Here is a 26,877-nt window from a genome sequence, read left to right as displayed (position 1 = left end):
AGTTTAAACCCTCCTGAAGAGCTCCAGCAAACCTCCCGCCCAAGGTATTGGTGCCCCTCCAGTTCAGGTGCAACCCGTCCTTCTTGCACAGACACCACCTTCCCCAGAAGGCATCCCAATGATCTACATATCTGAAGCCCTCCCTCCAACACCAGCCCTGCAGCCACATGTTCATCTGCACACGCTGTCTATTCCTAGCCTCATTAGCATGTAGCACCAACAGCAATCCTGAGTTTACACTATTCGTCCTACCTTCTAGCTTCCAACCTCACTCACTATATTCCCTTTTCAGGTCCTCCTCCCTTTCCACACCTATGTCAATGGTACCAATGTGTACCACAACTTCTGGCTGCCCTCCCTCTCCCTTAAGAATCCTGTAGATTCAATCTGAGACATCCCTGACCCTGGCACCTGGGAAGCAACGTACCATCCGGAAGTCTTGCTCGCGACCAGAGAATCTGCTCTCTGTTCCTTTCCTGATTGAATCTCCTATCACTGTCGCTCTCCTATTCTCTCCCCTTCCCTTCTGAACCACTGAGAAACCTGCCCACTGTGGCTTTCCCCTGGTAGGTGCCCCCACCTCCCAACAGTATCCAAAATGGTATACTTATTATTGGGGGGCACAGCCACAGAAGGTCCCACAGTCTGCCTATTCCCTTTTCCTCTCCTGAAGGTTACCCAGCTACCTTTATCCTGTATCTTTGGTGTGACTATCTCCCTATAACCCCTCTCTATCACCCTGCATCCTTACCTCCCACATCCTGCAAGAGGAGAATGCAACTGCCCTAGCCTCCATCACCTCTGCTCTAACTTGCCAAGAGAGATTGAATAAATGAGGAAAAAAAACCCTAAAAAAAGTCCTACCTTACCAACCCTCTACACAGTCTTTTCTTTTGGTTAGAGGAGGAGGACGGATGACAGACACTACTCATGTGGTGTCTGGGGTTTAGCCACAGCCCATATATATCAGTTCACATGCCCACCAATCCCCATGTCCACTTCCCCTCCTGTTGAGCCTTCACTCCGCCTATTCATGATATAAGTATTTAAGAGGAAAATTTACCTTCCTGGCAGCCTCCTAGTCCTCACTCTCACCGCTCCTGCTGCTGCAAATGGAGGCCAATAAGATTTGAGTAAAAGAGATAATTTTAACAAAATACACAATCAATCTGAATTATTCATGAAAAATAGATAGCTGAGTATTGTGGTCATTGCAGTGGAGGCTAAAGATAATGTTGACATTGGTAGTTGAACAGTCGAGTTCAAGATTCTTAATGTTGCACTTTGGTTGAGATTCTGTTTCATATTTCCTTGAAAGTGGAGTTGCAGGTAGACAGGATAATGACGAAGGTGTTTGGTATGTTTGCCTTTATTGGTCAGTACATTGAGTATAGGATTTGGGGGGTCATGTTGCAACTGTACAGGACACCAGTTACATTACTTCTGGAATACTTTGTTTGAATTCTGGTCTCACTGCTCTAGGAAGTGAAACTTGAAAGGGTTCAGAAAAGATTAAAAGGGTTGGAGGTTTTGAGCTGTGGGGAGAGGCTGAACAGGCTAGGGCTGTTTCCCTAGAATGTCAGTTGCTAAGGGGTGACCTTATAGAGATTTATAAAATCATGAAGGACATAGAAAGAGTGAATAGCCAAGGTCTTTTCCCTGGTGTGGGGAATCCAAAATTAGAGGGCATAGGTTTAAGTTGAGAGGGGAAAGATTGAACGGAGACCTAAGGGCAACATTTTCACACAGAGGGTGGTGTGTATATGGAATGAGCTGCCAGAAGAAGTGATGGAAGCTGGTATAATTACAACATTTGAAAGGCATCTGAATGGGTATATGAATAGGAAGGATTTATGGGCCAAATGCTGGAAAATGAGATTAGATTGATTTAAAATTTGGTTTGCATGGTCGAGCTGGACCGAAGGGTCTGTTTCCATGCTGTCCAGCTCTATGACTTTATGACTCTAAGTGTATCCCGGGACATTGTAGGAAGCCAGGGAAGAAATTGCAGCACCCCTACCAGAGATATTTGTATGTAGAATGAGGTGCTAGAAGACTGCAGTGTGACTAATGTTGTGCCATTATTTAAGAAAGGCTGCAAGGAAAAGCTAGGGAACTACATACCAATAAGCTTAATGTCAGTGGTGGGAAAGTTGCTGGAGGGTACTCTGAAAGACAGGATCTAAATGCCTTCAGAAAGGTCAGGACTGATTGGAGATAGTAAGCATGGCCTTGTGGGAAATAGCGTCTCACAAATTTGATTGAGTTTTTTGAAGAGGTGACCAAGGAGATAGGTGAAGGCAAAGCAGTTGACAAGGTCGTGCATAGTAGACTGGTTAGTAAAGTTAGATTACTTGGGATCCAGGGATAGCTAGCCATTTGGATCCAAAACTGGCTTGACAATAGGAGACTGGAAGCCTGTGTCCAGTGGTGTGTTGCAAGGATCAATGCTGAGTCCACTGTTGTTCCTTATTTATGTGAACAATTTGGATGAGAATATAGGAGACATAGTCAGTAAGATTCCAGATCCCACAAAAAATTGATGGTATAGTGGGCAGTGAGGGAGATTGTCTAATGAAGGATGGATCTGGATGAACTGAGGCAGTGGGGTGAGGAATAGCAGTTGGAGTTTACTTCAGAGAAATGTGAGTTGTTGCATTTTGGTAAGACAAACCAGGACAGGGTTTACACAGTCAATGTTTAGGCTCTGCGGAATGTTGTGAAACAGAGAGACTTAGTGGTGCAGGTAAATAATTCCTTGAAGGTAGCATAATTGGTGGACAGCGTGGTGAGGAAAGCATTTGGTATGCTTGAACATATGGAACATAGAACATTGCAGCACAGTACAGGCCCTTTGGCTTACAATGTTGTGCTGAGCATTTATCTTAATCTAAGATCAACCTAACGCCTCAATTTAGTGTCGTCCATGTGTTTGTCCAGCTGTCGCTTAAATGTCCCTAATGTCTCTGACTCTACTATCACCACTGGCAGTGCATTCCACGCACCCACCACACTCTGCATAAAGAACCTATCTCTGACATCGCCTCTGTACCTTCTTCTAATCACATTAAAATTATGACCCCTCGTGACAGCCATTTCTGCCTTGGGGAAAAGTATCTGGCTATCTACTCTTTCTATACTTTGTACACCTCTTAATAAATTACCTCTCTTCCTTCTTCTCTTCCTAGCTTACTCAACCTCTCTTCATAAGATAACATTGCCCTCCAATCCAGGCAGCATCCTGGTAAATCTCCTCTGCATCCTCTCTAAAGCATCTACATCATTCCTATAATAAGGTGAACAGAACTGGACTCAATATTGCAAGTGTGGTTGAACCAAGGTTTTATAGAGCTACAGCAAAACTTTGCGGCTCTTAAACTCAATCCTCCTGTTAATGAAAGCCAAAGTACCATATTCTTTCTTAACAACCCTATCATGGACACCAAGATCCGTCTGTTCCTCCATATTGCCAAGAATCCTGGCCTTAACCCTGTATTCAGCATTCAAATTCAACCTTCCAAAATGAATCACTTCCCTTTTATCCAGGTTAAGCTCCATCTTGCACTTCTCACCCCAGCTCTGCATGCTGTCAATGTCTTGTTGTAGCCTGCAATAGCCCTCGACACTATCTACAACACCACTGTTCCACTTTTTCATCCAAGTCATTTGTAAAATCTACTAAAATCAGAGGCCCGAGAACAGATCTCTGTGGGGCACAACTGGTCACCAACCTCCAGGTGGAACACTTTCCATCTACAACACTCACTGTCATCTTTTGGCCAGCCAATTCTGTATCCAGACAGCCAAATTTCGCTGTATCCCATACCTCCTAACTTGACTTCATCAGTCAGAGCATTGAGAAAGTGAGGACTGCAGATGCTGGAGATCAGAGTCAAAAAGTGTGGAACTGAAAAAGCATAGCAGGTCAGAAAACATCCAAGGAGCAGGAGAGTTGATGGTTCGGGCATTAGCCCTTCATCAGGAATGAAGGGCTTATGCCTGAAATATTAACTCTCCTGCTCCTCGGATGCTGTCTGACCTGCTGTGCTTTTCCACTGCTACAATTTTTGAGTCAGAGCATTGAGTACAGTTGTTGGGATGTCACGTTACAGCTTTACATTGGTAAGGCCACATTTAAAATACTGTGTACAGTTCTAGACACCATGCTATAAGAAGGATGTTATTAAACTGAAAAGGGTACAAAACATTTACAAGGATATTGCTAGGGGTGGAGGGTCTGAGCGATGTGGAGATGCTGGATAGGCTGGAGCTATTTTCCCTGGAACTTCAGAGGCTGTGGGGGTGACCATTTAGAGGTTTATTAAATCATGAGGGTCATGGATAGGGTGAATAGACACGGTCTTTTCCCCAGAGCAGGGCAGTCCAAAGCTAGAGGGCAGAGATTTAAGGTGAGGAGAAAAAGATTTAAAAAGGAACTGAGGCACAACTTTTTCATACAGAGGGTGGTGCTTGAATAGAACAAGTTGCCAGAGGGATTGGTAGAGGTAAATACAATTACAATATTTAAAAGACATTTGGACAGGTACATGGATCGGAAAGGTTTAGAGGGATATGGGCCAAATGCTGGCAGGTGGGACTAGTTCAGATTAGGAAACCTGGTTGGCATGGATGAGTTGTCCATGCTGTATGACTCTTAAATAGATATTGACTAGGCTGATACTGAAATGCTAATCTCTATTCCAAAATTACGTTTTCAGTTCAGTGACTCATTAGCACACCCAATGGGAATGACAGTGTCACTCTTTGTGGTTTGTTTCCATTCATATCACAGAACTTTTCCCTTGGGGAACACTGTAGGTGATACAAGCGAAATGATATTCCAATATGAACCAGTTGTATGACACTTTGGTCTTTTACTATACATTCCGTGTTCTGTGATCCTGCCCCACTAGCAACCTGACGAAGGAACAGTGCTCCGAAAGCTTCTACTTGAAAATAAACCTGTTGGAACTATAACCTGGTGTTGTGTGATTTTTAACTTCGTTCACCCCAGTCCAAAACCGGCACCTCCGCATCAAATTAGAGCCACTTGTGGTATTTAGTTAATACTTTCATTTATGTCTTGCCTTTCAGAATCAAACAAAAATATCACAATGGTGCAATGTTCAAAGTTGCTGGAGAAAAGCCAATTGACTGATCAAAAGATTGCTCATAAGGATTGCGTTTCCGTCGCCGGCTGTAGGTATGTGGAGGGTGGGGATTACGAGAAGTGGTCTGAATCATAAAACGGGATGAAGGGCTTGTGACCCAAACGTTGATTTTACTGCTCCTTGGACACTGCTGTGCTTTTCCAGCACCACTCTGATTTCCAGCACCTGCAGTCATTGTTTTTACCTGAATTATAGAGCGGTCAGCAGAAACATTCATTGTGCATTTACGGGAGAGCAGCACCGTTTCACAAGAGGAATATAATCGTGAAAGCTTAAAGTTTCCAGTGTCGCTGGGAGAAAAGTTTTCTTGAATATTAACAATGGAAAACGTTTCGGAGAGGTTGCTCTTCGCTCTCATGGCGGTCTGGGTGGCTCGCGTGACCGGTAAGCAGCGCCCCGGATCCTCTTTAACGCTTCTGGCCTGCGCTGAGAATTAGCGAGAGGGCGCATTTACAGCATCGGCTCAGGGTCTTCTTGCTCGGAATAGGTTCGGAGAGACCAGGTCTGTCCTGCGTTCACAGCTTGGGGTTTAAGATTAATCTCCAGCGAGAGGCGGGTGGGGTGTCTGCAGTATGTTTGGAGTGTGGGAATTGGAATGAATGTTAAGGGGAGAGACCAGGTCTGCGCGAAGTGAACATCCTCTCTATTGGTTCCGTCAGCTATGGATTCCGGATCTGTTTTGTCGAAAGGTTCAAAATCCGAAAATAGCATTCGATGGGCAAGATCTATTTCTGACCATATGCGGGTTTCATTTCACGCGAATTATTCCTGACCAAAAACATGATGTTTTAAGGGATGGAGCCTTCCTTTGATGTAAATTCAGTTTTTAACGCCCGATTTAGTAAAGTGAAAACGTTGTTTTATTGATACTAAACTTTGCAAGTAAGTATATTCAAAGTACATTACTCTGAGTTCTCTTATGTTGGTGACCACATCTAATGAAAGAACATCATGGAAACGTACATTAACGTTTCTGATTTGATTACTTACAGTGTGGAAACAGGCCCTTTGGCCCAACAAGTCCACACCGACCCTCCGAAGAGCAACCCACCCAGACCTACAATTACCTCTTCAATTAACTGCGGGCAATTTAGCATAGCTAATTCACCGAACCTACACATTTTTGGACTGTGGGAGGAAACCTGGTCACAGATGCCACTTAATCTGCTTATTCATTTTTTTAATGACTAACTTTTTGTTCAAAGTTAAAAATCACACAACACCAGGTTATAGTACAACAGGTTTATTTAGAAAGAGCAGCGTTTTGAAAACTAGTGCTTCCAAATAAACATGTTGGACTATAACCTGGTGTTGTGTGATTTTTAACTTTGCACACCCCAGTCCAATGCCAGCATCTCCAAATCATCACATTTTTCACTTTTCGATTCAAGTAAATCGATAATTAGCGCTCGCGTTTTTAAAAAAAAATTCCCCATGTACTGTTTACTACTTTGTGAGTCAATATCCATATATACTGGGAACTTTGTGTACATCTTTTTCTCATTTTAACACCTGAGGCTGATAGCCTGACTTGTGTTAGGGTTGTGGAGGATCCTTGTCTCTTTTATATAAAGAACAACTGAACTTCAGAGATTTATTTCAAATGGAATATTGTTAATATTAAAGATCCCTTTTTAAATTTTAGATTGCTTGGAAAAAAAATGTCAGCAAGTCTGCAGAAACGATGGAGAGTTTAAAATTTTGAGTCTAATATGACTTGGAACATCTATTTGCCTTTGCTCAAAGATCACTGGTGATTATGGCAGTCACGTAGATTAAATTGCATGATATGAAACTCTGGCATGACAATGCATTTCAGATCAGTGCCAGAATTTGGGGAAAATCACCTCGCCCATCTTATTTTGTTACCTTTTTTAAACCTGATTTTCTCAATGTTAACCTGTTGCTGCCTCGTTTTCTCCCTGATCTCACATCAACTGGTACTTTCAGGCTTTTCATAGAAACCTTTTTAAAAACACTGCTGATTGGGCCACTTCTAAGCCCCATCCATTTTCCACCATCTCCAACTGGCCAAAAAAAAGCCACAATAACTTTTGTAATTTAATTTTGGTTTTTAAAATTAAATAGTAATTTTACTAATGTCGGCCATGGCTTGTGGGTTTTTAAAACTCTTGTTCCATATGTGTCCTTGCCACCACTCCAGGAGAACAGCTTATTTAGTGTCCCTTTCCTAGTGCCTACTAAGTGGATGAATATGCTTTCATGCAATTGTTAAGTGACTTATTATTTCTGCCATGGAAAGTTAAAATGACCCCTCTGATTTGTATTCCTTCCAGCTGTATCTTTTATTTTCTCATGGCATTTGGGGATAGTTGGCTGGGCAACAATTATTGGCTGTACCTAGTTGCTCTTTAAGGTGGTAATATTAAAGAGTAACAGAAACCAATCAAACATTGAACTGTGAAATAGGCTTAACTTTTATATTGAAAAATGTCATGCTGGAAAAACACAGCAGGCTAGGCAGCATCCGAGGAGCAGGAGAATTGACGATTTGGGCATAAGCCCTTCTTCAGGAGTCTTATGCCCGAAATGTCGATTCTCCTGCTCCTACGATGCTGCCTGGCCTGCTGTGTTTTTCCAGCACAACATTTTTCAACTCTGGTACTCCAACATCTGCAGTCCTCACTTTCTCCTAGTTAACTTTTACATTTGTTTGAATGTTAATAGCATCCTTAATCATTCATTAAATTTTATTTACAATAAACCTGATATCATACAAAGCTTTGCATCCTAAATCTGCACCAAGTACTGTTCTTTCATGTTCTGTGTTGGTCTTCTGGCCAAATAAAAATTGGACATTGTCCATGTTTTGCTGCATTTGCAAAGACTGCCTCAATATCTGAGGAGTAACAAATGCAGCTGAATAATCTCCCTTCTGAGCTTATGAAGCAAAGGTCAACAATGAAGCAGCTCATGATAATTGGTCTAGGATCCTAGCCTGAGAAATTTGGGCACTTGTGGCGCAGTGGTAGTGTCCCTGCCTCTGAGTTGGGGTTCAAGTCTCACCTGCTCCAGAGATGTCTCATAACATCCCTGAACATTTTTATTTTAAGAAACATTCTACCATAATGACCTGGAAATAAAATGATAGGGCTCCAACAACAAGATTCCAACCAGTGGAGAGTTTCCTCTGTAGGTTTTCTAGGGCTCCTTGATGCGGTGCTCAGTCAAATGTGGACTGGTGTCCAGAGTAGTCATCGTCAACTCTGTCCATGTTTGAACCAAGGCTGATATGAGGTGAGAAACTGCTCTGGTGGAACCCAAATCTAGCATCACTGCTGGTAACCCACAATGCGAAAGTGTGTCAGAATTTTGACTCCAGACTATAAAGGGACTATTTTTCCAAGTTAGGATGATATCCAGCTTGGAAAGGAACTTGCAGTTGATGCCCTTCCCATTGAACATTATGTTCTCATTTCTTCAAGATTGTAGAGGGGTTTTTTTGTAAGATACTGTCAAAGGAGCATTAGTGCCTTGTAGCAGCGTGTATTGTGGATATTATATACAACAGCTGGTGGAGGGAATGGATGTTGAAGGTGTGATCCCAATCAGGTGAGTTGCTTTGTCTTGGATGATGTCAAGCTTCTCGAGTGATGTTGGAACTACATTCATCCAGGCAAGTGGAAAGTATTCATTACACTCCTGATTTATCCATTGCATATAATGGACATATTTTGGAGTGTCAGGAGGTGAGTAACTGGCCACAGAATGTTAATGTTCTTACCTATGCTTGTAGCCATTGTAATTCTTGGTCAATTATTGTATTGCTTAACTTGGTTGTGTCCTTCAGCTGTTTGTTGGTTTTTATTGGTCATATAAAATATCTTGGTATACGTGTTAAACCATGCTAAATAAATAGAAGATCTTCTAAAGAGAATAGTCAGTTTTTTGTCTCCTAATCAAGGGAACATGGTTGTTGTGGTTCTGTTTGCTGAGCTGGGCATTTGTGTTGCAAATGTTTCGTCCCCTGTCTAGGTGACATCCTCAGTGCTTGGGATGTCACCTAGACAGGGGACGAAATGTTTGCACACAAATTCCCAGCTCGGCGAACAGAACCACAACAATGAGCACCCAAGCTACAAATCTTCTCCCAAACGTGGAACATGGTTAAAATGTCAATTTCAATGAACTTGAATTTGGTGAGGAAAATGTAAGTTTGTAGTTTAAAATATTGAAAAATTCCAGCGCTCGACATTTCAGATTTTTAGGGAGATGGTTTCTATTTTGTGTATTATTATTGCTTTTTTTTTGACAGAAAGGAGACTTGTTGAACTTTTTTTGTTTGTTAATAGGGGAGTGTGGTAAACCTCCGATTTTAGAAAATGGCTCACCAAATAATCCTCAGACCACCTCTCCTGTGGGTACAAGACTTGCTTATTCGTGTTTCCCAGGATATATATTTCAAGAAGGAGGTTCAAGATATATAACCTGCAGGGAAAATTCAACTTGGTCACCTCTAAGAGCTGTTTGTGAACGTAAGTAATGAGCAATCTTTCCCCCCTCCACATTCTCCTTCCCCATTTAATTTCTCCACCTTACTGGCCCATTTATGTTTTCAAAGGAAATTTTAAGTCAGTTAAATCCTAGACCCAAATTACTGCTTTTGTAGATGAGTCTTGGGATGGTAACTGCCTCAATATGGCTTGAAAAATAGTTTAATTTTGATCATCTTTTTACCTGACAGAGTCATCTCGCAGCTAGGTTCACTTAATATTGATTTAGCAAAGGGAACAGTTGTGTTCTATACCTTATGTTATGGACTAAGCCAGACCATTCAAAACATTCTTAAGTAGGCAGCCCCAGGCCATAACTTTGCAATTGGTTTCAGTAAGTGTACAGTGAAAGTTACATTGAGTATGATAGCAAGGTTGACTACTGGTTTTTAAAGCAGACAAATATTTATTCATAAAATTACACAGTGAAACACAAAAAACAGTGTAGAGAACCCCTACAGAGCTTAGCGTATCCAAGTAGACTTAATTATGCTGTTACGAATACACATAACAGTCCCAATAAGCAAACTCATTTAAAAACCACTAAACATGAAACATCTCCTTACGAGTTGAAGTTGAAGGGAAGAAAAGAAAGTTTCTACACAGCTCCCTGTTGAACTTCCCGCCAGGTCAGACTCAACTGAAACTGCTTAGTTCAGCTAGAGAGCTGACCACGCCCTTTTCTTTATACAGGTCACTTCTAAAACATGACCACTTTGGCCTGAAGTCTCATCCATATTGGACCTGGTACTGGGGAATGGGCCAGGCCAGGTGGTAGAAGTTGCGTTGGGGGATTTCTTTGGGAACAGTGGCCACAATTCTGTAAGTTTTAGAATACTCATAGATAAAGAAGAGTGTGGTCCTAAGAGAAGAGTACTAAACTGTGCCAAGGCCAATTATATCAAAATTAGGCAGGAGCTCAGAAATGTGGATTGGACACAGCTATTTGAAGGGAAGCCCACATTTGGGATGTGGGAGGCTTTCAAAGATAGTGCAGGATAGGCATGTCCCGTTGAAGGCAAATGATAGGAAGGGCAAGATTTGTGAACTGTGGATGACAGGAGAAATTGTACAACTAGCCAAGAGGAAAAGGGAATCATACATAAGGTCGAGGCAGCTAAGAACAGAACAGGCCCTGGAAGAATATCGGAAGAGTACGACTAGCCTTAAACAAGGAATCAAGCGGGCTAAAAGGGGTCATGAAATAGCTTTAGCAAGCAGAATTAAAGAGAATCCCAAAGCATTTTATTCTTATATAAGAAGCAAGTGGGTAACTAGAGAAGGGATTGGTCTACTAAAGGATAACGAAAGAAGGCTGTGTGTCAAACCTGAGAGAATGGGTGAGATTCTGAATGATTACTTTGCATAAGTGTTCACTGAGGAGAGGAACATAATGAATCTTGAAATTAGAGATAGAAGTTTGATTAGTCTGGATCATGTTGGCATAAGTAGGGAAGATGTGTTGGGTAGGCTCGAGGTTATTAAGGTGGACAAATCCCCAGGACTGGATGGGATCAATCCCAGGTTGCTGAGGGAGGCGAGAGAGGAAATAGCTGGGGCCCTGACACACATCTTTGTGGTATGCTTAAGTACAGATGAGGTGCTGGAAGATTGGAGGATTGCTCATGTTGTCCCCCTGTACAAGAAGGGTAGTAGGGAAACCAGTGAGCCTGACGTCAGTGGTGGGAAAGTTGCTGGGGAAAGTATTGAGGGATAGGATCTATCCATATTTAGAATAGAATGGGCTTATTATTGATAGGCAACATTGGTTTTGTGCGGGGGAGATCGTGCCTTACCAACTTAATAGAGGTCTTTGAGGAAGTGACCAAGTTGATAGATGAAGGGAGGGTTGTTGATGTCATATACATGGACTTTAGTAAGGTGTTTGACTATGGTAGACTAATGGAGAAAGTGAAGTCACATGGTGTGTAGGGTGTTCTAGCTAGGTCGATTAAAGAACTGGTTGAGCAACAGGAGACATAGAGTAGTAGTTGAAGGAAATTTCTCAAAATGGAGAAAGGTGACCAGTGGTGTTCGACAGGGGTCAGTGTTGGGGCCACTGTTGTTTGTGGTATACCTAGATGATCTGGAAGAGGGCACTGTTGGTATGATCAGCAAGTTTGCAGATGACACAAAGGTTGGTGGAGTAGCAGAAAGCATAAGGGACTGTCAGAGAATACAGGAGGATATAGATAAACTGGAGAGTTGGGCAGAAAGTGGCAGATGGTTTTCAATCGAAAAAAAGTGAGGTGATGCGTTTAGGCAAAACTAATTCTAGAGTGAATTATACAATGAATGTAAGAGCCTTGGGAAACATTGATGGACAGAAAGATCTGGGAGTGCAGGTCCATTATACCCTGAAGGTTGCTGCACAGGTGGATGGAGTGGTTAAGAAGGCAAAAAGTATGCTTGCCTTCATTGGACAGGGTATTGAATATAAGAGCTGGCAAGTCCTGTTAAAATTGTACAAGACATTGATTCGGCCGCATTTAGAATACTGTGTACTGTTCTGGTTGCCACATTACCAAAAGGATGTGTATGCTTTGGAGAGGGTGCAGAGAAGGTTTATGAGGATGTTTCCTGGTATTGAAGGTGCTAGCTATGAAGAGCGGTTGAGTAGGTTAGGTTTATTTTCATTAGAAAAAAGCAGTTTGAGGGGGGATCTGATTGAGGTTTACAAAATCATGAAGGATATAGACAGGGTGGATAGAGACCAGCTTTTTCCCAGGGTGAAGGATTCAATAATGAGAGATCACGCTTTCAAGGTGAGAGGTGGAAAGTTTAAGGGAGATACACGTGTAAGTGCTTCACAGAGGGTGGTGGGCATTTGGAACACGTTGCCAGCAGAGGTGGTAGAGGCAGGCATGGTAGATTCATTTAAGATGTGTCTGGACAAATGCATGAGTAGGTGGGGAGCAGAGGGATACAGATGCTTAGGAATTTAGACAGTACATTTGGATCGGCTCAGGCTTGGAGGGCCGAAGGGCCTGTTCCTGGGCTGTAAATTTTCTTTGTTCTATTTACATGTACACAATAGGCTTTTCCAAAATCCTTTTCATCTCTGTCCCAAACCAGACTGATTGGAGTCTGGCGTGGTTTATTACCGCTCTGAAAAATATCAAGGGCAGAGCCTCCTTGAGGCAAGGAACAGCTTTTAAAAGCAAAAGGGACTAGCTTTATGACACTTGGTGCAAATGCAGTACAGAGGTTGGAAGAGTGTTTGCTGCTCAGACGTGAGCAAGGAGTATTAGTTTGAACAGGAACCTTTTTTAACAGTAACTTTCAAAAACAAGTTAATGATATAGATGTTCCATGAGAAAATTCATTTTCAACTTTAGTTACCAAGAAGAATATTATTAATAATTCTTCAAGTAAATTGTTTCTCCATTTCATAATCTGATTTTCTTTTCATTACCCTCTTGAAATCCAATTTAATCAGATATTGGTAGATTATTTCTCATTAAACTGGCTATATCTGAATCAATTGCAATTTGTTCATCAATGTTGAAGAGAATAGAGCTGCAATTGTTTCTTATTTGTCACTGCTACTGAGTGAAGTAGATGTAGACCTGGATGTTAAAATACAAAGCTGAGAGTATAATTAACTGGCTAAGTAGTCTTGATCTTTTGGAAATATCACAGAGAATAAATAGTTTTAAAATGCAGTTTCAAGTGTATAACAGATGTATTCCATCTTGACAACCTCTGGTCCATAAATTAGACTTTGGACCAAGGGTGTGATTGACCCTCTAATGCAAATAGAAGGAATCTGTGAAAACTATTGGCCACCCCTCAGGGCAGCTTTTATGGTGATCTGTTATTGGAAATAGTGCTGAGGTGGAGATTATAAAGACCTTCAAGTTCCTAGAAGAAAAAAGCACCAACAACCTTTCCTGGTACATCCATGTCAACGCTTAAAGTACACCAACATCTACTTTTTCAGAAGGCTAAGGAAATTCAGCATATCCGCAATGATGCTTAGCAATTTTTATAGATATACAATAGATAGCATTCTATCCAGATGCATCACAGCTTGGTATGGCAACTACTCTGCCCAAGACAGCAAGAAATTAGAGTTGTGAATACAGCCCACTCCATGCAAACCAGCCTTCCATCCACTGACTCTATCTATACTTCCTGCTGCCTCAGGAAAGCAGCCAACCCCTCCTATCTTAGTTATACACTTCTCCACCCACTTCCATTAGGTAGAAGATACAAAAGTTTGAAAACGTGTTATCAACAGATTTGAAAACAGCTTCTCACCTGATGTTGTTAGACTTTTGAACAGACCTCTCACATTAGAGTTCATTTTTTTTCTGTACCTTCTATTGTAGCGATTACACTATGTTCTGCAATCTGTTCTATTACTCTGGTGTACTTATGACTTGCCTGGATAATGTGCACAACAATACTTCTCACTGTATCTCAGTACATGTGACAATAAATCAAATTCTGTCTAACCTCCATCTGTTACCATCTTCTGTATTGAATGTCTCTGCAAACAAAACAAAAATTTGCTTGCTTTTAATTATATTTTTTAATTTTGCCAAGTTATCTCCAAGACTGCAGATCAATATATTCCTCCCAGCTAAATAATGTTCAACAGTGCATAAGACCATAAGACATAGGAGTGGAAGTAAGGCCATTCAGCCCATCGAGTCCACTCCGCCATTCAATCATGGCTGATGGGCATTTCAACTCCACTTACCCACATTCTCCCCGTAGCTCTTAAATTCTTGATGTCACAAGGAATTATCAATTTCTGCCTTGAAGACATTTAGCGTCCCGGCCTCCACTGCACTCTGTGGCAATGAATTCCACAGGCCCACCACTCTCTGGCTGAAGAAATGTCTCCGCATTTCTGTTCTGAATTTACCCCCTCTAATTCTAAGGCTGTGTCCACGGGTCCTAGTCCCCTCGCCTAACGGAAACAATTTCCTAGCGTCCACCCTCTCCAAGCCATGTATTATCTTGTATGTCTCTATTAGATCTCCCCTTAATCTTCTAAACTCCAATGAATACAATCCCAGGATCTTCAGCCGTTCCTCATATGTTAGACCTACCATTCCAGGGATCATCCGTGTGAATCTCCGCTGGACACGCTCCAGTGCCAGTATGTCCTTCCTGAGGTGTGGGGACCAAAACTGGACACAGTACTCCAAATGGGGCCTAACCAGAGCTTTATAAAGTCTCAGTAGCACAATAGTGCTTTTATATTCCAACCCTCTTGAGATAATTGACAACATTGCATTCGCTTTCTTAATCACGGACTCAACCTGCATGTTTACCTTTAGAGAATCCTCAACTAGCACTCCCAGATCCCTCTGTACTTTGGCTTTACGAAGTTTCTCACCGTTTAGAAAGTAGTCCATGCTTGTATTCCTTTTTCCAAAGTGCAAGACCTCGCATTTGCTCACATTGAATTCCATCAGCCATTTCCTGGACCACTCTTCCAAACTGTCTAGATCCTTCTGCAGCGTCTCCACTTCCTCAGTACTACCTGCCTATCCACCTAACTTTTGTATCATCGGTAAACTTCGCTAGAATGCCCCCAGTCCCTTCATCCAGATCATTAATATATAATGCGAACAGCTGCGGCCCCAACACTGAACCCTGCGGGACACCGCTTGTCCCAGCTGCCATTCCGAAAAAGAACCTCTTATCCCAACTCTCTGCCTTCTGTCAGACAGCCAATCCTCAATCCATACCAGTAGCTCACCTTATCAAAGGTGCCACACGGGAGGCTGCTGAGCAAGGTGAGGGGCCATGGTATTCGAGGTGAGCTACTGGTATGGATTGAGGATTGGCTGTCTGACAGAAGGCAGAGAGTTGGGATAAGAGGTTCTTTTTCGGAATGGCAGCTGGGACAAGCGGTGTCCCGCAGGGTTCAGTGTTGGGGCCGCAGCTGTTCGCATTATATATTAATGATCTGGATGAAGGGACTGGGGGCATTCTAGCGAAGTTTACCGATGATACAAAAGTTAGGTAGATAACATCCACTGGGTTTCCCTGGTCTAACCTACTTGTCACCTCTTCAAAGAACTCCAACAGGTTTGTCAGGCACGACCTCGCCTTACTAAATCCATGTTGACTTGTTCTAATCCGAGCCTGCTCTTCCAAGAATTTAGAAACCTCATCCTTAATGATGGATTCTAGAATTTTACCAACAACTGAGGTTGGGCTAATTGGCCTATAATTTTCCATCTTTTGCCTTGATCCTTTCTTGAACAAGGGGGTTACAACAGCGATCTTCCAATCATCCGGGACTTTCCCTGACTCCAGTGACTTTTGAAAGATCTCAACCAACGCCTCTGCTATTTCCTCAGCCACCTCCTTCAGAACTCTAGGATGTAGCCCATTGGGGCCAGGAGATTTATCAATTTTAAGACCTTTTAGCTTTTCTGGCACTTTCTCTTTTGTAATGGCAACCATTCTCAACTCAGCCCCCTGACTCCCTTTAATTGTTGGGATATTACTCATGTCTTCCACTGTGAAGACTGATGCAAAATACTTATTAAGTTCTCCAGCTATTTCCTGATCTCCCATCACTAGGCTTCTAGCATCAGTTTGAAGTGGCCCAATGTCTACTCTTGCCTGTCGTTTGTTTCTTATGTATTGAAAGAAACTTTTACTATCATTTCTAATATTACTGGCTAGCCTACCTTCATATTTGATCCTCTCCTTCCTTATTTCTCTCTTTGTTATCCTCTGTTTGTTTTTGTAGCCTTCCCAATCTTCTGATTTCCCAGTGCTCTTGGCACTTTATAGGATCTCTCTTTTTCTTTGATAGATTTCCTGACTTCCTTTGTCAGCCATGGCTGTCTAATCCCTCCCAGGATAATCTTTCTCTTCTTGGGGATGAACCGCTGTACAGTGTCCTCAATTTTACCCACAAATGGCAGACTACATTGTTCAAAATACACATATTATTGCTTATGTAGCTCAAGGCCAGATTTTTTGCTTTCCTGTCTTTATCACTCATTTGCTAAAGGAGCTGAACTTCTGCATACCCAATATTTATTTTACTTGATTCATATTCTACCATTGCCTGGAGGGAATATGCCACTAAAAATACAAACTGGGTCTTATCCTTCAGCTCAGACTAACTAGTAAAAGTATTAAGTGAACCTGTGACATCACATGTTGGACAAAATCTTAAATTGCATTGCTAGAACTGACACTGTTGAATTGATGTAATCTATTGTCTCAATAGCTTTGTACTTTTCACAAAAATAACCAATTGTATTTCAAACCTTATTGGATACTGTAGCATATTTTAACTTTCTTTTTCTCCCTCTGTTTCTAGCAATAAACTGTGGTAATCCTGGAGAAATTCTGAATGGGTATTATAACGTATCAGACACCACTTTTGGAAATAAAGTTATTTTTTATTGTGAGAAAGGGTAAGTGTTCAAGTGCTTGTATAAAATAAGGTTGTTCATTGTGTAGCGAAAAATTATGCTTTTGCATTTGAGTTGAGGCCATCCACTACCTGCACAAACTAAGAAACCCGCCGTATGCTCACTTTTTTTTTTGGTTTAATTTTCCTGTCTCGTCTCTGAATAAGACTTCATGTTCTATAACTTGTTTTGTCCCATTATTGCACAGTTTCAGAAAATTAATGTATTTTGTCTCAATTGACCCAATCGGTTTGAGTGTCCAAATCCCATCACTTAGAAACTTTATGCATTTCGTTTTTACAAAGTTGTCAATCTAAATGGTTCAGGATTGAAATATCGCATGCTGTTCTTGAGATACTGCAGATGTTGGAAATCTCAAAATACTGGAGAAACTCAGCAGCATCTGTGGAGTGAAAATTTAATGTTTTGGTTAGATATGACTTTTCAGAACATTAAAATACTTAACCTAGTTGAATGTTTGTTTGTACAGTCTAAGGTATGTGACTGTTCTGATGATCAAACTCTGGGATACTCCCATAATTAGTCAGAGCAGGAACAGGTGCTTCAATCCATTTAAGACTGCTCTTCCAGTTAATAATAACATTGTAGCTGATTTGGTTCTGGCCTTAGCTTTCCTGTCTGTCATTTAGTTCATAAATGCCTGTTCCTGGAACCTCTCCTGCTAACTCCGATCAAATCCCCAAGTTTCCAGTCCCTTAAAGGACAATGAGGAAGTTTTTTCCTCAAATAGGATGTTAATAAGGTACCTTGTGTCCCTAGTGGTCATTGTTTTCTCCATCCATCTCATAAGGAGAAATATTGTCTGTCTCTGCTGACCCTGACCTGTCAAGAACCCTCTAACACATCCAGGTTTTCACATGGCCATGTCTTATTCTTATGAATCCTGAGTATATGCTTGTCCTTGTGATGAATGGTCAAAATTTTTTATTCAGGAAATGAGCAAAGTGAAATTTTCCTCGACTCCTTCCAGTGAAATGTACATCTGAAGGCACAGCACTCCAAATCCAATTTCCATGGAGATGTAGCAAGAGTTCCTTTTTATTCCCCCCCCCCCTAAAATATCCTAATCCCTTCCCATAAAGGATGGCATTCCATTTACCTGTCTGGTTATTTGTTGTGATTTCCTTCAAGGATGCCCAGGTCCCTCTGTCTCTAGTCTCTCTCCACTTAAATAATTTGCAAATTTTTCCCTCTCAAATAAACAACATCACAGTTTTCTTTTCATGTTAGACTGTTACAGATTTCTGTCCATTTATGCATTCCTTTTGAGGATTCTTCAACATGTATTTTGTGCATTTCTGTCTATCCTGATGTCAAACTGCTATCAGTATGGTACAGCAGAGTCTGTCCTTTCATCCGAGTTACTAACAACTTGTAAACAGTTGAGACTATTTACTGATCTCTGGTTACAGTTTATAAACCAAAATATGGCAAAGTTAGCCCAACTGTTTCTTGTCTAATGTTTCTTCTGTCCCAACCAAACATTATGAACTGCCTTTCTGTTGGCAACAATTTCTTTTTGAGGCACCTAATCAAATGTCTTTTGGAAATTCATGAAAATTGCATTCCTTGGTTCTGTATCCACACTGTTCACAACCCTCAATGACTCAATTGGTTGTACACTTCCTTTGACAATCCAATACAAATATTTATTCATTTAGTGATAAGAGTTCATGATACTTCACAACTTTTGAATGTAAATTGAGGACAGAGCCACAAGAGAATAGGGAAATATTTGGCAACTGACAAAGCTTCATTGAGGAAGTTTGAAGGAATAATGAGGCCAATAAGTTCAGAGCTCCAGAAAGGGAATGCTACTTTGGACCTCAGTAATTGAAGGCCCATGTTGCATAGTATCAAAGTAATTTTGGTGTTTACTTTGCACCAATCCTAATGGAACATTGATTATCTCCCTCCAGTACAGTAAATATCGTTTGAGAGACTTTGATCCATATAATCTATTTTGCTACTTTTTCATATCACACTACCATTGTTTGGTTTTTGATATTGGGTGATTTTCTGTTTTTGATGTTTCAGCAGTTTGCTCTTCCATTTCTTTTTCTAGGTTCAACCTTGTTGGTAAGGAAAACCGGATTTGTACAGCCAATGGTTGGAGTGGCCAGGTTCCAACATGTGAAAGTAAGTGAGGAGCTCTAAATGGAACAGGATGGTTGTCTTGGTTTTTCTGCACCAAATACATGAACCATATTAAACTGTTGTTTACAGTCTTTACAGTGGACTTTGCTCAGCAGGAGGGATTAGTAAGGAAGTAGTTGTGAAATGATCACTGAATAGCATGAGCTGGTGTGGGACAAGAAGCAAAAACATTTTTCAAATGTTAGAAATACCATGGAATTAGCTTTACTGTGCAATTCTTTTGACAGTTACTGAACTCTGCTTGTTGAGTTTAGAAGCTACCTGTTCAGAATTGATGCAGTTTAAAATAGACATTCAGTCGAATCGCTTTCTCATAACACTACTGCTGTGGCCTTCTGCAGTTAAATGTAAAAAAAATTGAATGCAGAAAAAAAGTGATAATTGGTGAAACTTACAAAACTAGTATAAATTTAATTTTTTTGAACTAGAGTATTCTATCATCTCTCTTCAGAGACTAATGTTGTTCATGTACATTGAAGCATTTTCACAGCTTAACTTGCATTTAATCACTAAGCTGATTTAAATTTGGGCAAGAGTGTATGATTCTAGCTGTTAGCTTCTGCAACAAATTAGAACATTAAAGGTTTATTGTTTTGATCAAACTTTTCATATCTGAGCAGAATGCAGTTGACTTGCATCTATCAATCCTCAAAACACTCTTTGAAACAATATCCTTCCATAAGCTGTTTGCGCTTGACTCCTCCAATCCTGTCACTGCTCTCCTCTCCATTTGATATTGTCCAAAAATTGGTTCTGCAGTGAGTTAGAAACTAGGAATAAAGCAGAAATAGCTATTTGTTGGTCAAGCAGTATGATCTGTCATGACGGCATTTATTTGATGGTCTGAACATATTTCACTCTTCCTTAGTTGTCCAGTGTCCTGAACCTCCCCGTATTTCTAATGGGACAGTTTCATCATCTGACAGTGACTCCTGGACGTTTGGAAGTATAGCAAGATATTCATGTCTTGATGGTTATTCATTAATCGGTGACAAAACCATCACCTGTACAATGGCTGGAGAATGGGATAAGGATCCACCGAGGTGTCAAGGTACAGAAATATATTTTAGTTTTGTTTTTGCAGGGAAAAATGATGTGAAATCCAAGTTGACAATCAAACCCTGTTATGTTTCTAATTGTGCAAGCAGATTCTAGTGTAATCACTTGCCACATTACTGGTAGTGCTGTGGTTTTATCTTTAGATGATGCGATTTTTCTTCATCTAGAGCACTTGGAAACCACCCCTCTCCCTCAACCCTTCAATGCAGAATTCAGTTGGAGCCAGGGTCGTCATGTACACAACTCGTACAAACCTGCTACGAACAGGCACTTCATTTTCTCACTAGAGCAAGGCATGGTGTTTCCTGTTTAGTATGTCAACTGGGAAGATAACCACTCTCAACTCTCCCTTCCAGTTTGGACCAATGGGGAGGCAATGACCTTGTGCTATTACCAACAGATGTAAGGAACTGGGGCAGCTCTTGAGCCTGCTTTGCCATTCAGTAAGATTCTGGCTGGATGAATGCAGCAAGCCAGCCTCTTGGTTGTCTACTTTGGATTCCAGCATCTACAGTTTTTATTTTGTTTCCAATTCTATAAGATTCTGGTTGATCATTGTGGCCTCACTCCATATAGCCCTAATCACTTGATATCTGGGTCTCTGGATGATTATTTTGTTTTGTAAATTGAACAAGGGTAATGTTCTGAAGACCTGGATTCAAAGCCCACCATGGTAGAATTTAAAATCAATAAATGATGACAAAACTATAGGCAGTTATCGGGTGAAAAACCCACCTGGTTCCCTAATGCCCCTTTTGTAGGGAAGGAAATTGTCATTCTTGCCTTGTCTGCCCTAAAAAAAGTCTCTAGCCCCACAGCAAAATGGTTGAGTTTGAACAGTGCTCTAGGCAATTGAAGGATTGCAAATAATAATTATTTGCCCCATTGGCAACGCCCACAGCACATGAATTTTATTTTGTTGAGTGATGAAGTGCCGTTTCATCTGAATTCACATTGGACCAGGGTGTTGATTGAATAATTAAGTGCATTCCATTTATCTATGTATACTTTCCACAACACATTCAACCTTGGACATCCATCCTGATCTTTATTTGGCCATTAACATAGCTAACTGCACCATCCACTTCGAATACAGTGCACCTTGTCTAGTTAAGTGGTACAGCAGTGTGCTGTTTCCATAATTAGTTAAAAATGGCACTGCATGTCAATTCTATTCCTTTCCCTCCTGGACCCATGCTATTCTGGTACCAAGTGAGGATCTATAATTGTCAACTTCTTCAACTTCTCATCTGCTTGTTGGCACGTGGCATCAACTGACAGTAAATCATTGAAGACGATTTTTATAGTGAAGACTCCTGGCTCACTTCAAATTCTGCATTGTCTCTATCTGCACATCAAAAGGTAATGAGTTGGAATGAACTAATCTTCACCCAAATAATTAGTTTGTGGGTAGATGGAGGGAAGAGAGAACTGGATGTTGCACCCAATGCATGATGTTGACATGTAGCCGGCACCATGTAGAAAACACAGGATTTGGCTTATGTCGTTTCATTGATCAAATAGAGTTTCCAGTTTCTTGAACACTCTTCCTCCCTGCCATCACATGTTACAACTTTCCTTTTTGCTTATTATGTTCCACTATTGATATGATCATTGACATGATTCTCTTCTTGCCATAACTACTTCTCTTTCACTGATTTCAGCACAGTTTTTACTTGCTGCAGTATTCTTAAATGTATCTTGTACATTTGAAAGGGGAGCAGCAGGAATAATTGCAAACACAATGAATTATATACAGGTCAATAATTGTCTTGTAATCCAGAAGGGCAAAGTTTTAGGGAAGCCTAGTTACAGCTATAGACAAAAAAGACTTGTATCATGGAGTACCCTAAGTGTATGTAACCTTGAGGCAGACTGAATAGACTCATTTTGATATTTGGAGTTTGGTTAAGAAAGTGCATTAGAGAAGTTGAAAATGCAGTATTTTTCTGCAAGGTTATGTATCAAATATTGCCAGACCTGCTGAGCTTTTCTAGCAATTTGTTGTGTTGCCATCAATGCATTCTCTCCGTGTTGCATTGAATTGCATACAGGAGTATGACTTGACCCCCACTTTTTCTGCACCAGAATGAATAGGTATTTTAGCGAATGCTTCATTTCCAAATGAGGCATTTCCACAATCCATGGCTTTGAAATTGGGGAGAAAATCCAAGTACAACTTGAAAAGATGCCAAACCCCAGCATATTTTGGGGTGATCTTCTTCATTTGACCTTTCTAATGCACTAATGAGTCACTGAAAGTGAGACTTGCTGAACTTTTAAAAGCTATGTTTTTATTTCCTTTTTGTTTTTTTGAAGGTGACTGTGGAAAACCTCCTGTTTTGGAAAATGGCTCACCGGCTAATCATCCGACCACATTTCCTGTGGGTACAAATATTACTTATAAGTGTTACCCAGGATATTTGTTTCAGGAAGGAGGTTCAAAACGTATTACCTGCAGGAAAGATGGAACTTGGTCTCCCTTGCGTGCTGTCTGTGAACGTAAGTAATTAGCAATTCTATTTTTTTTTCTTTCTTCCTTCCGTCCTTGACACAGGATGGTAGGTGCCTAGAACATGTTGCCAGCAGAGGTGGTAGAGGTCAGGCACAGCCAATTCATTTAAGGTGCAACTGGACAGATGCATGAGTTGGTGGAGAGCAGAGGGATATAGGTCCTTCTGTAGGTTTAGTCAGTGGATTTAGATCGGCATAGCCTTGGAGGGCCAAAGGGCTTGTTCCTGGGCTGCAAATAAGCTTTGTTCTTTTTTAGCTTTTCAAGTGACTGCATTTGGATCATATGAAAACACTTGATCTCGTATGTTTAAGCAGAGACATGTAGTCACAAATAATTGTTCTTGCTGTCACCTGGCTGCCATATGAGTGGTTCAAATGTAGCCTGCAATGTGGCTTGACTTGGACCATTTTTCTTGTGCATGATAAACTCCCAGCAAAGATTACTTTTTTGCTAATGATAAATAATGTCTTGATTCTTGTTAACTAGGGAAACCATTTCCTTGCACATTCTGTACTTCTTACTATCAAATTCATTGAACATAAGCTTGTAAGCAAGGAAGATAAGTAGGTTATTTATGAATGTCCTTTGCTATTAATAAATTGCATCTTCCATGATTTTTTCAAACTTGGTCACGAAGAAGTGTATTAATGAAGTGTATAATAAATTGTAGTCTTCCATTCCATAGTCCTGGTTTTCTTTTAATTACCCTCTTCAAATCTGCTCTGATCCAGATGTTGGCAGTATAATTGAATGGGCTATATTGGAATCAAGTGCAACTTGTTCATCAGTGTTGAGGAGAATGGAGTTGCAATGTTTTCAAGTTCTTATTTGCCACTTTTTGAGCTGAATTAATGCAGTGTGACATCTAGGTGTTAAAATGCAAAGCTGAGTGTATAACTGGCTAAGTAATGTTGACTTGTTGGAAAAATTACAAACTATATTGTTTTAAAATACAGTTTCTAATCTGTAGACTGCCTTTTTGATTTAAAACATCAGATGCATCCCATCCTGACTACCACTTGGTCCATAAATTAGACTCTGACCTGCTATCACTTTCTTGGTCCATTCACATAAATAAAAGGAATCTGTTAAAACTAGTGGCCTTGTCACTGGGTAGCTTTCATGGTGATCCTTTGCTGGAACTCTGCTTCAAATTTCTGACCTGCCCATGTAACTGCCTTGTAAACGTGTAATTGTATCTTGCTAGTGGTGGTGGCAGTATAGCACAACCAATTTATATTTGAATACTTTAACGTGTATTGTGTAAGAAGCTCTGGTGCTCCATCCAGTTCATAATGTTGTGCTTCCTCAACTGCTATTAATTTAAAGTGCTGGTTTGATGTATTTTTGTTGAGATCATTCTCAGTTGTGTATGATCGATCTTGCCTTCCATTCCTGCAAACTGAACATCTTAATTTCAAGATGCCAGCCTTAAAAGACACGCTGACCCTTTATGTAGTCAGGGTTTGTGTCTGTCTATTTTGGTTAAATACAGATTGGAACAGCATTTTTCTGGGTGTGGCCATATCTGAATGACAAAAGATTGAAAATTCCTGAAGGGGAGAAAGTGTATTGAAAATGTTTCTCCCCTGCTTGTGTCTGGAAGCAGAGATGTTTTTTAAACTTGATGTTTTCCCCTTTTTCATCCACTTTGTTCTCTCGCTTTTTTTGTGGAGTCCACTTTTCTTAAGACTTTCAACAAATGAGGTTAAAACCAAGTACAGTTGTTGCTATTATAATGCAGTAGTTCCATTTTCATACAAGCCCGTGTTTATAAGAAAATAGCTTAATAGCAGGACCATTTAAATTAATGGGGCCAAAATTGTGTTATAATCAAAATACTCTTCAAAAGTTTGGACTTTAGAAACAGTGTGTCCAATTCATCAATCGCATTACATCGAATTTATTAACGAAACTCGTGTTATAGCTGAGTGACCCGTATAGTTTATTTAAGCTTTGAAATCCTATGTTTAGGATTTCGCAACAGGTAGACATCAAACATGGTTAGTTTCAATTGGAAAGTTATGGCCACAAATTCAGGTGAATTGAAATCCAGTAAGTCGAATGTTAAATTGAGGTTAGCTGTTCTTGCAATATTCATTTTATAGAAACTAGGATGCAGTTGGGTTCAGCTAATGTGATAGCAATTGATTCCTGCATATGAGTATTAGTTCACTTTTTCCTTTCCCAGTGAATAGAAATTTCAAGAGGTTAAGATTAGACGTATGTTGTAGCAGAGACCGGAGCTTTCTCTCTCCATTTTAAAATGCAGATTCAAGAGTCTACATTTTGAAACTACTGGATTATATGTCATGGTGTGACATGGTTCCAGAATATGACCCTTGACTCTAATCAAACCATATTTATAAACTGGTTGATTTTGGAAAAATCTAGAGGGTTTGAGCTATAGGGAGAGGCTGAATAAGCTGTGGATATTTTCCCTAGACTGCCAGAGGCTGAGTTTAGGTCAGAGTGGTGCTGAAAAAACATAGCAGGTCAGGCAGCATCTGAGGAGCAGGAAAATCAACGTTTCGGGCAAAAGCCCTTCATCAGGAAAGTGGAGTGATGACCTTTTATCGATGTTTATAAAATCATGAGGGACATGGATAGGGCAAATAGGTCAGGTCTTTTCCCTGGGTTGGGGAGAGTGCAGAACTAGAAGGCATTGGTTTAGGGTGAGAGGGGAAGGATTTAAATGGAGGCTAAGGGGCAACTTTTTCATGCAGAGGGTAATGTATGTTTGGAATGAGCTACCAGAGGAAGTGGTGGAGGTGGGTATAATTCCAATATTTAAACGACCTCTGGATGTGTATATTAATAGGAAGGGTTTAGAGGGATATGGGCCAAGTGCTGGTAAATGATTAATTTAGGATAGCTGGTTGGCATGAATGAGTTGGACCAAGGGTCTGTTTTGTGCTGTACATCTTTATGACTCAATAAGATGACAGCTGTGGGACTATTGATATAAATTGTGGCACAGCATGGCTGGTGACCTCCCTTTGTTATCCTGTGATTTGGAGAGAAAAGTCTGTGCCCTTGATGTCTATTGCTATGTTGCTAGTGCCCCTGCAATTACAGGTGTGAAATTCTACAAGTGATGGATTTGTCTTCTGCATTGAATATTTTTAGGTAATTGAAGATCTTGGTCATCTTGCGGATCATGTGGTCAATTGCAATATTAAGATCAGTGAGACTTTTTTACCTTCTCAAGTTTTAACTTTTTTAAAAAAAAAGATGAACAGCAATTTAAGAGCACTCCCTGACGTGGAAAAGATAAGTTGGTGATGCACATCGGATTCTTGTTCCTGCTGATGCCATGTGGAGTTCAAACTGTAGGCCAAGCAATTAATCCAATTACAATTGCTCAAGCTGAGCAGCCTGTGTGAAGGGGACAGGCATGGGTGATGAAATATGGCTGCCATTGACCTGATGCAGATGTCTAATAATAGTTTTTGCTTCATATTTTCAATATTCAAAATCTTACCTTTTCCAGTTATCTAGTTTGTTTAGTGGATGGAAATGCTAATTGGGCTGTGGCTGGCTTTGTTGACTGAATCAATATTTTGGGTTCAAGTTTCACATTAACACTTCACAATTGTCGTTGGCTTTCATTAAGGTACAATAGCTATTGTATATCTTGTAACAATGGTGCTGCTTTAAGAAGGTTATTCTGTCCTTGATTTTTTTTTTGTGGTGGCCATCAAGGCAGAGGTACTGAAATGTCTGAATTACTACTTTTAATAATGGCTAACAGATGTTACCTTAGTCAACAATCAGAAAAAGCTTTCAGTTTTTTGCTAAAAGAAACACTTGTGCAATGAAACTGGAGTGGTCAGTTCTCCCAGTTCAAAGTTGTTCTTTCTCATTTTGGGTTAGTTTTAGTTGGGGATCCAAAGAAACTGCTCGATGTTTGAGTCTCTCTCTTGTCAGACCCTTTGTTTGACCTTAAATTTTAAGGGATATGTTATGGGATGTTGCAGGAAATCGGAACAGCTTTTTAGGTTGAATTTTTGATACATTTGGGTTTTCAAATAGTTATT

At 40.5% G+C, this 26,877-nt stretch overlaps 1 protein-coding gene and 1 long non-coding RNA gene across 3 annotated transcripts in view; one reads left to right on the top strand and one right to left on the bottom strand.

The window, feature by feature from the left end:
* The window catches only part of LOC140467339 (uncharacterized), a 72,867-nt gene that overhangs the window by 11,375 nt on the left and 34,615 nt on the right, over positions 1–26,877 (bottom strand). The gene's annotated exons all lie outside the window — the stretch shown is intronic.
* The window catches only part of LOC140467336 (C4b-binding protein-like), a 47,818-nt gene continuing 26,138 nt past the window's right edge, over positions 5,198–26,877 (top strand). For both annotated transcript variants that reach the window (XM_072563630.1, XM_072563629.1), the window contains exons 1-6: positions 5,198–5,555; positions 9,485–9,667; positions 16,992–17,088; positions 19,172–19,245; positions 20,132–20,314; positions 22,642–22,824. In XM_072563630.1, the coding sequence (XP_072419731.1) occupies positions 5,492–5,555; positions 9,485–9,667; positions 16,992–17,088; positions 19,172–19,245; positions 20,132–20,314; positions 22,642–22,824 (784 nt within the window). In that variant the 5' untranslated portion in view covers positions 5,198–5,491. The remainder of the gene's footprint in view (positions 5,556–9,484; positions 9,668–16,991; positions 17,089–19,171; positions 19,246–20,131; positions 20,315–22,641; positions 22,825–26,877) is intronic.

The sequence above is a fragment of the Chiloscyllium punctatum genome, chromosome 45, assembly GCF_047496795.1.
Source record: "Chiloscyllium punctatum isolate Juve2018m chromosome 45, sChiPun1.3, whole genome shotgun sequence".
NCBI lineage: Eukaryota > Metazoa > Chordata > Chondrichthyes > Orectolobiformes > Hemiscylliidae > Chiloscyllium > Chiloscyllium punctatum.
This window is presented reverse-complemented; position numbering and strand designations above follow the sequence as displayed.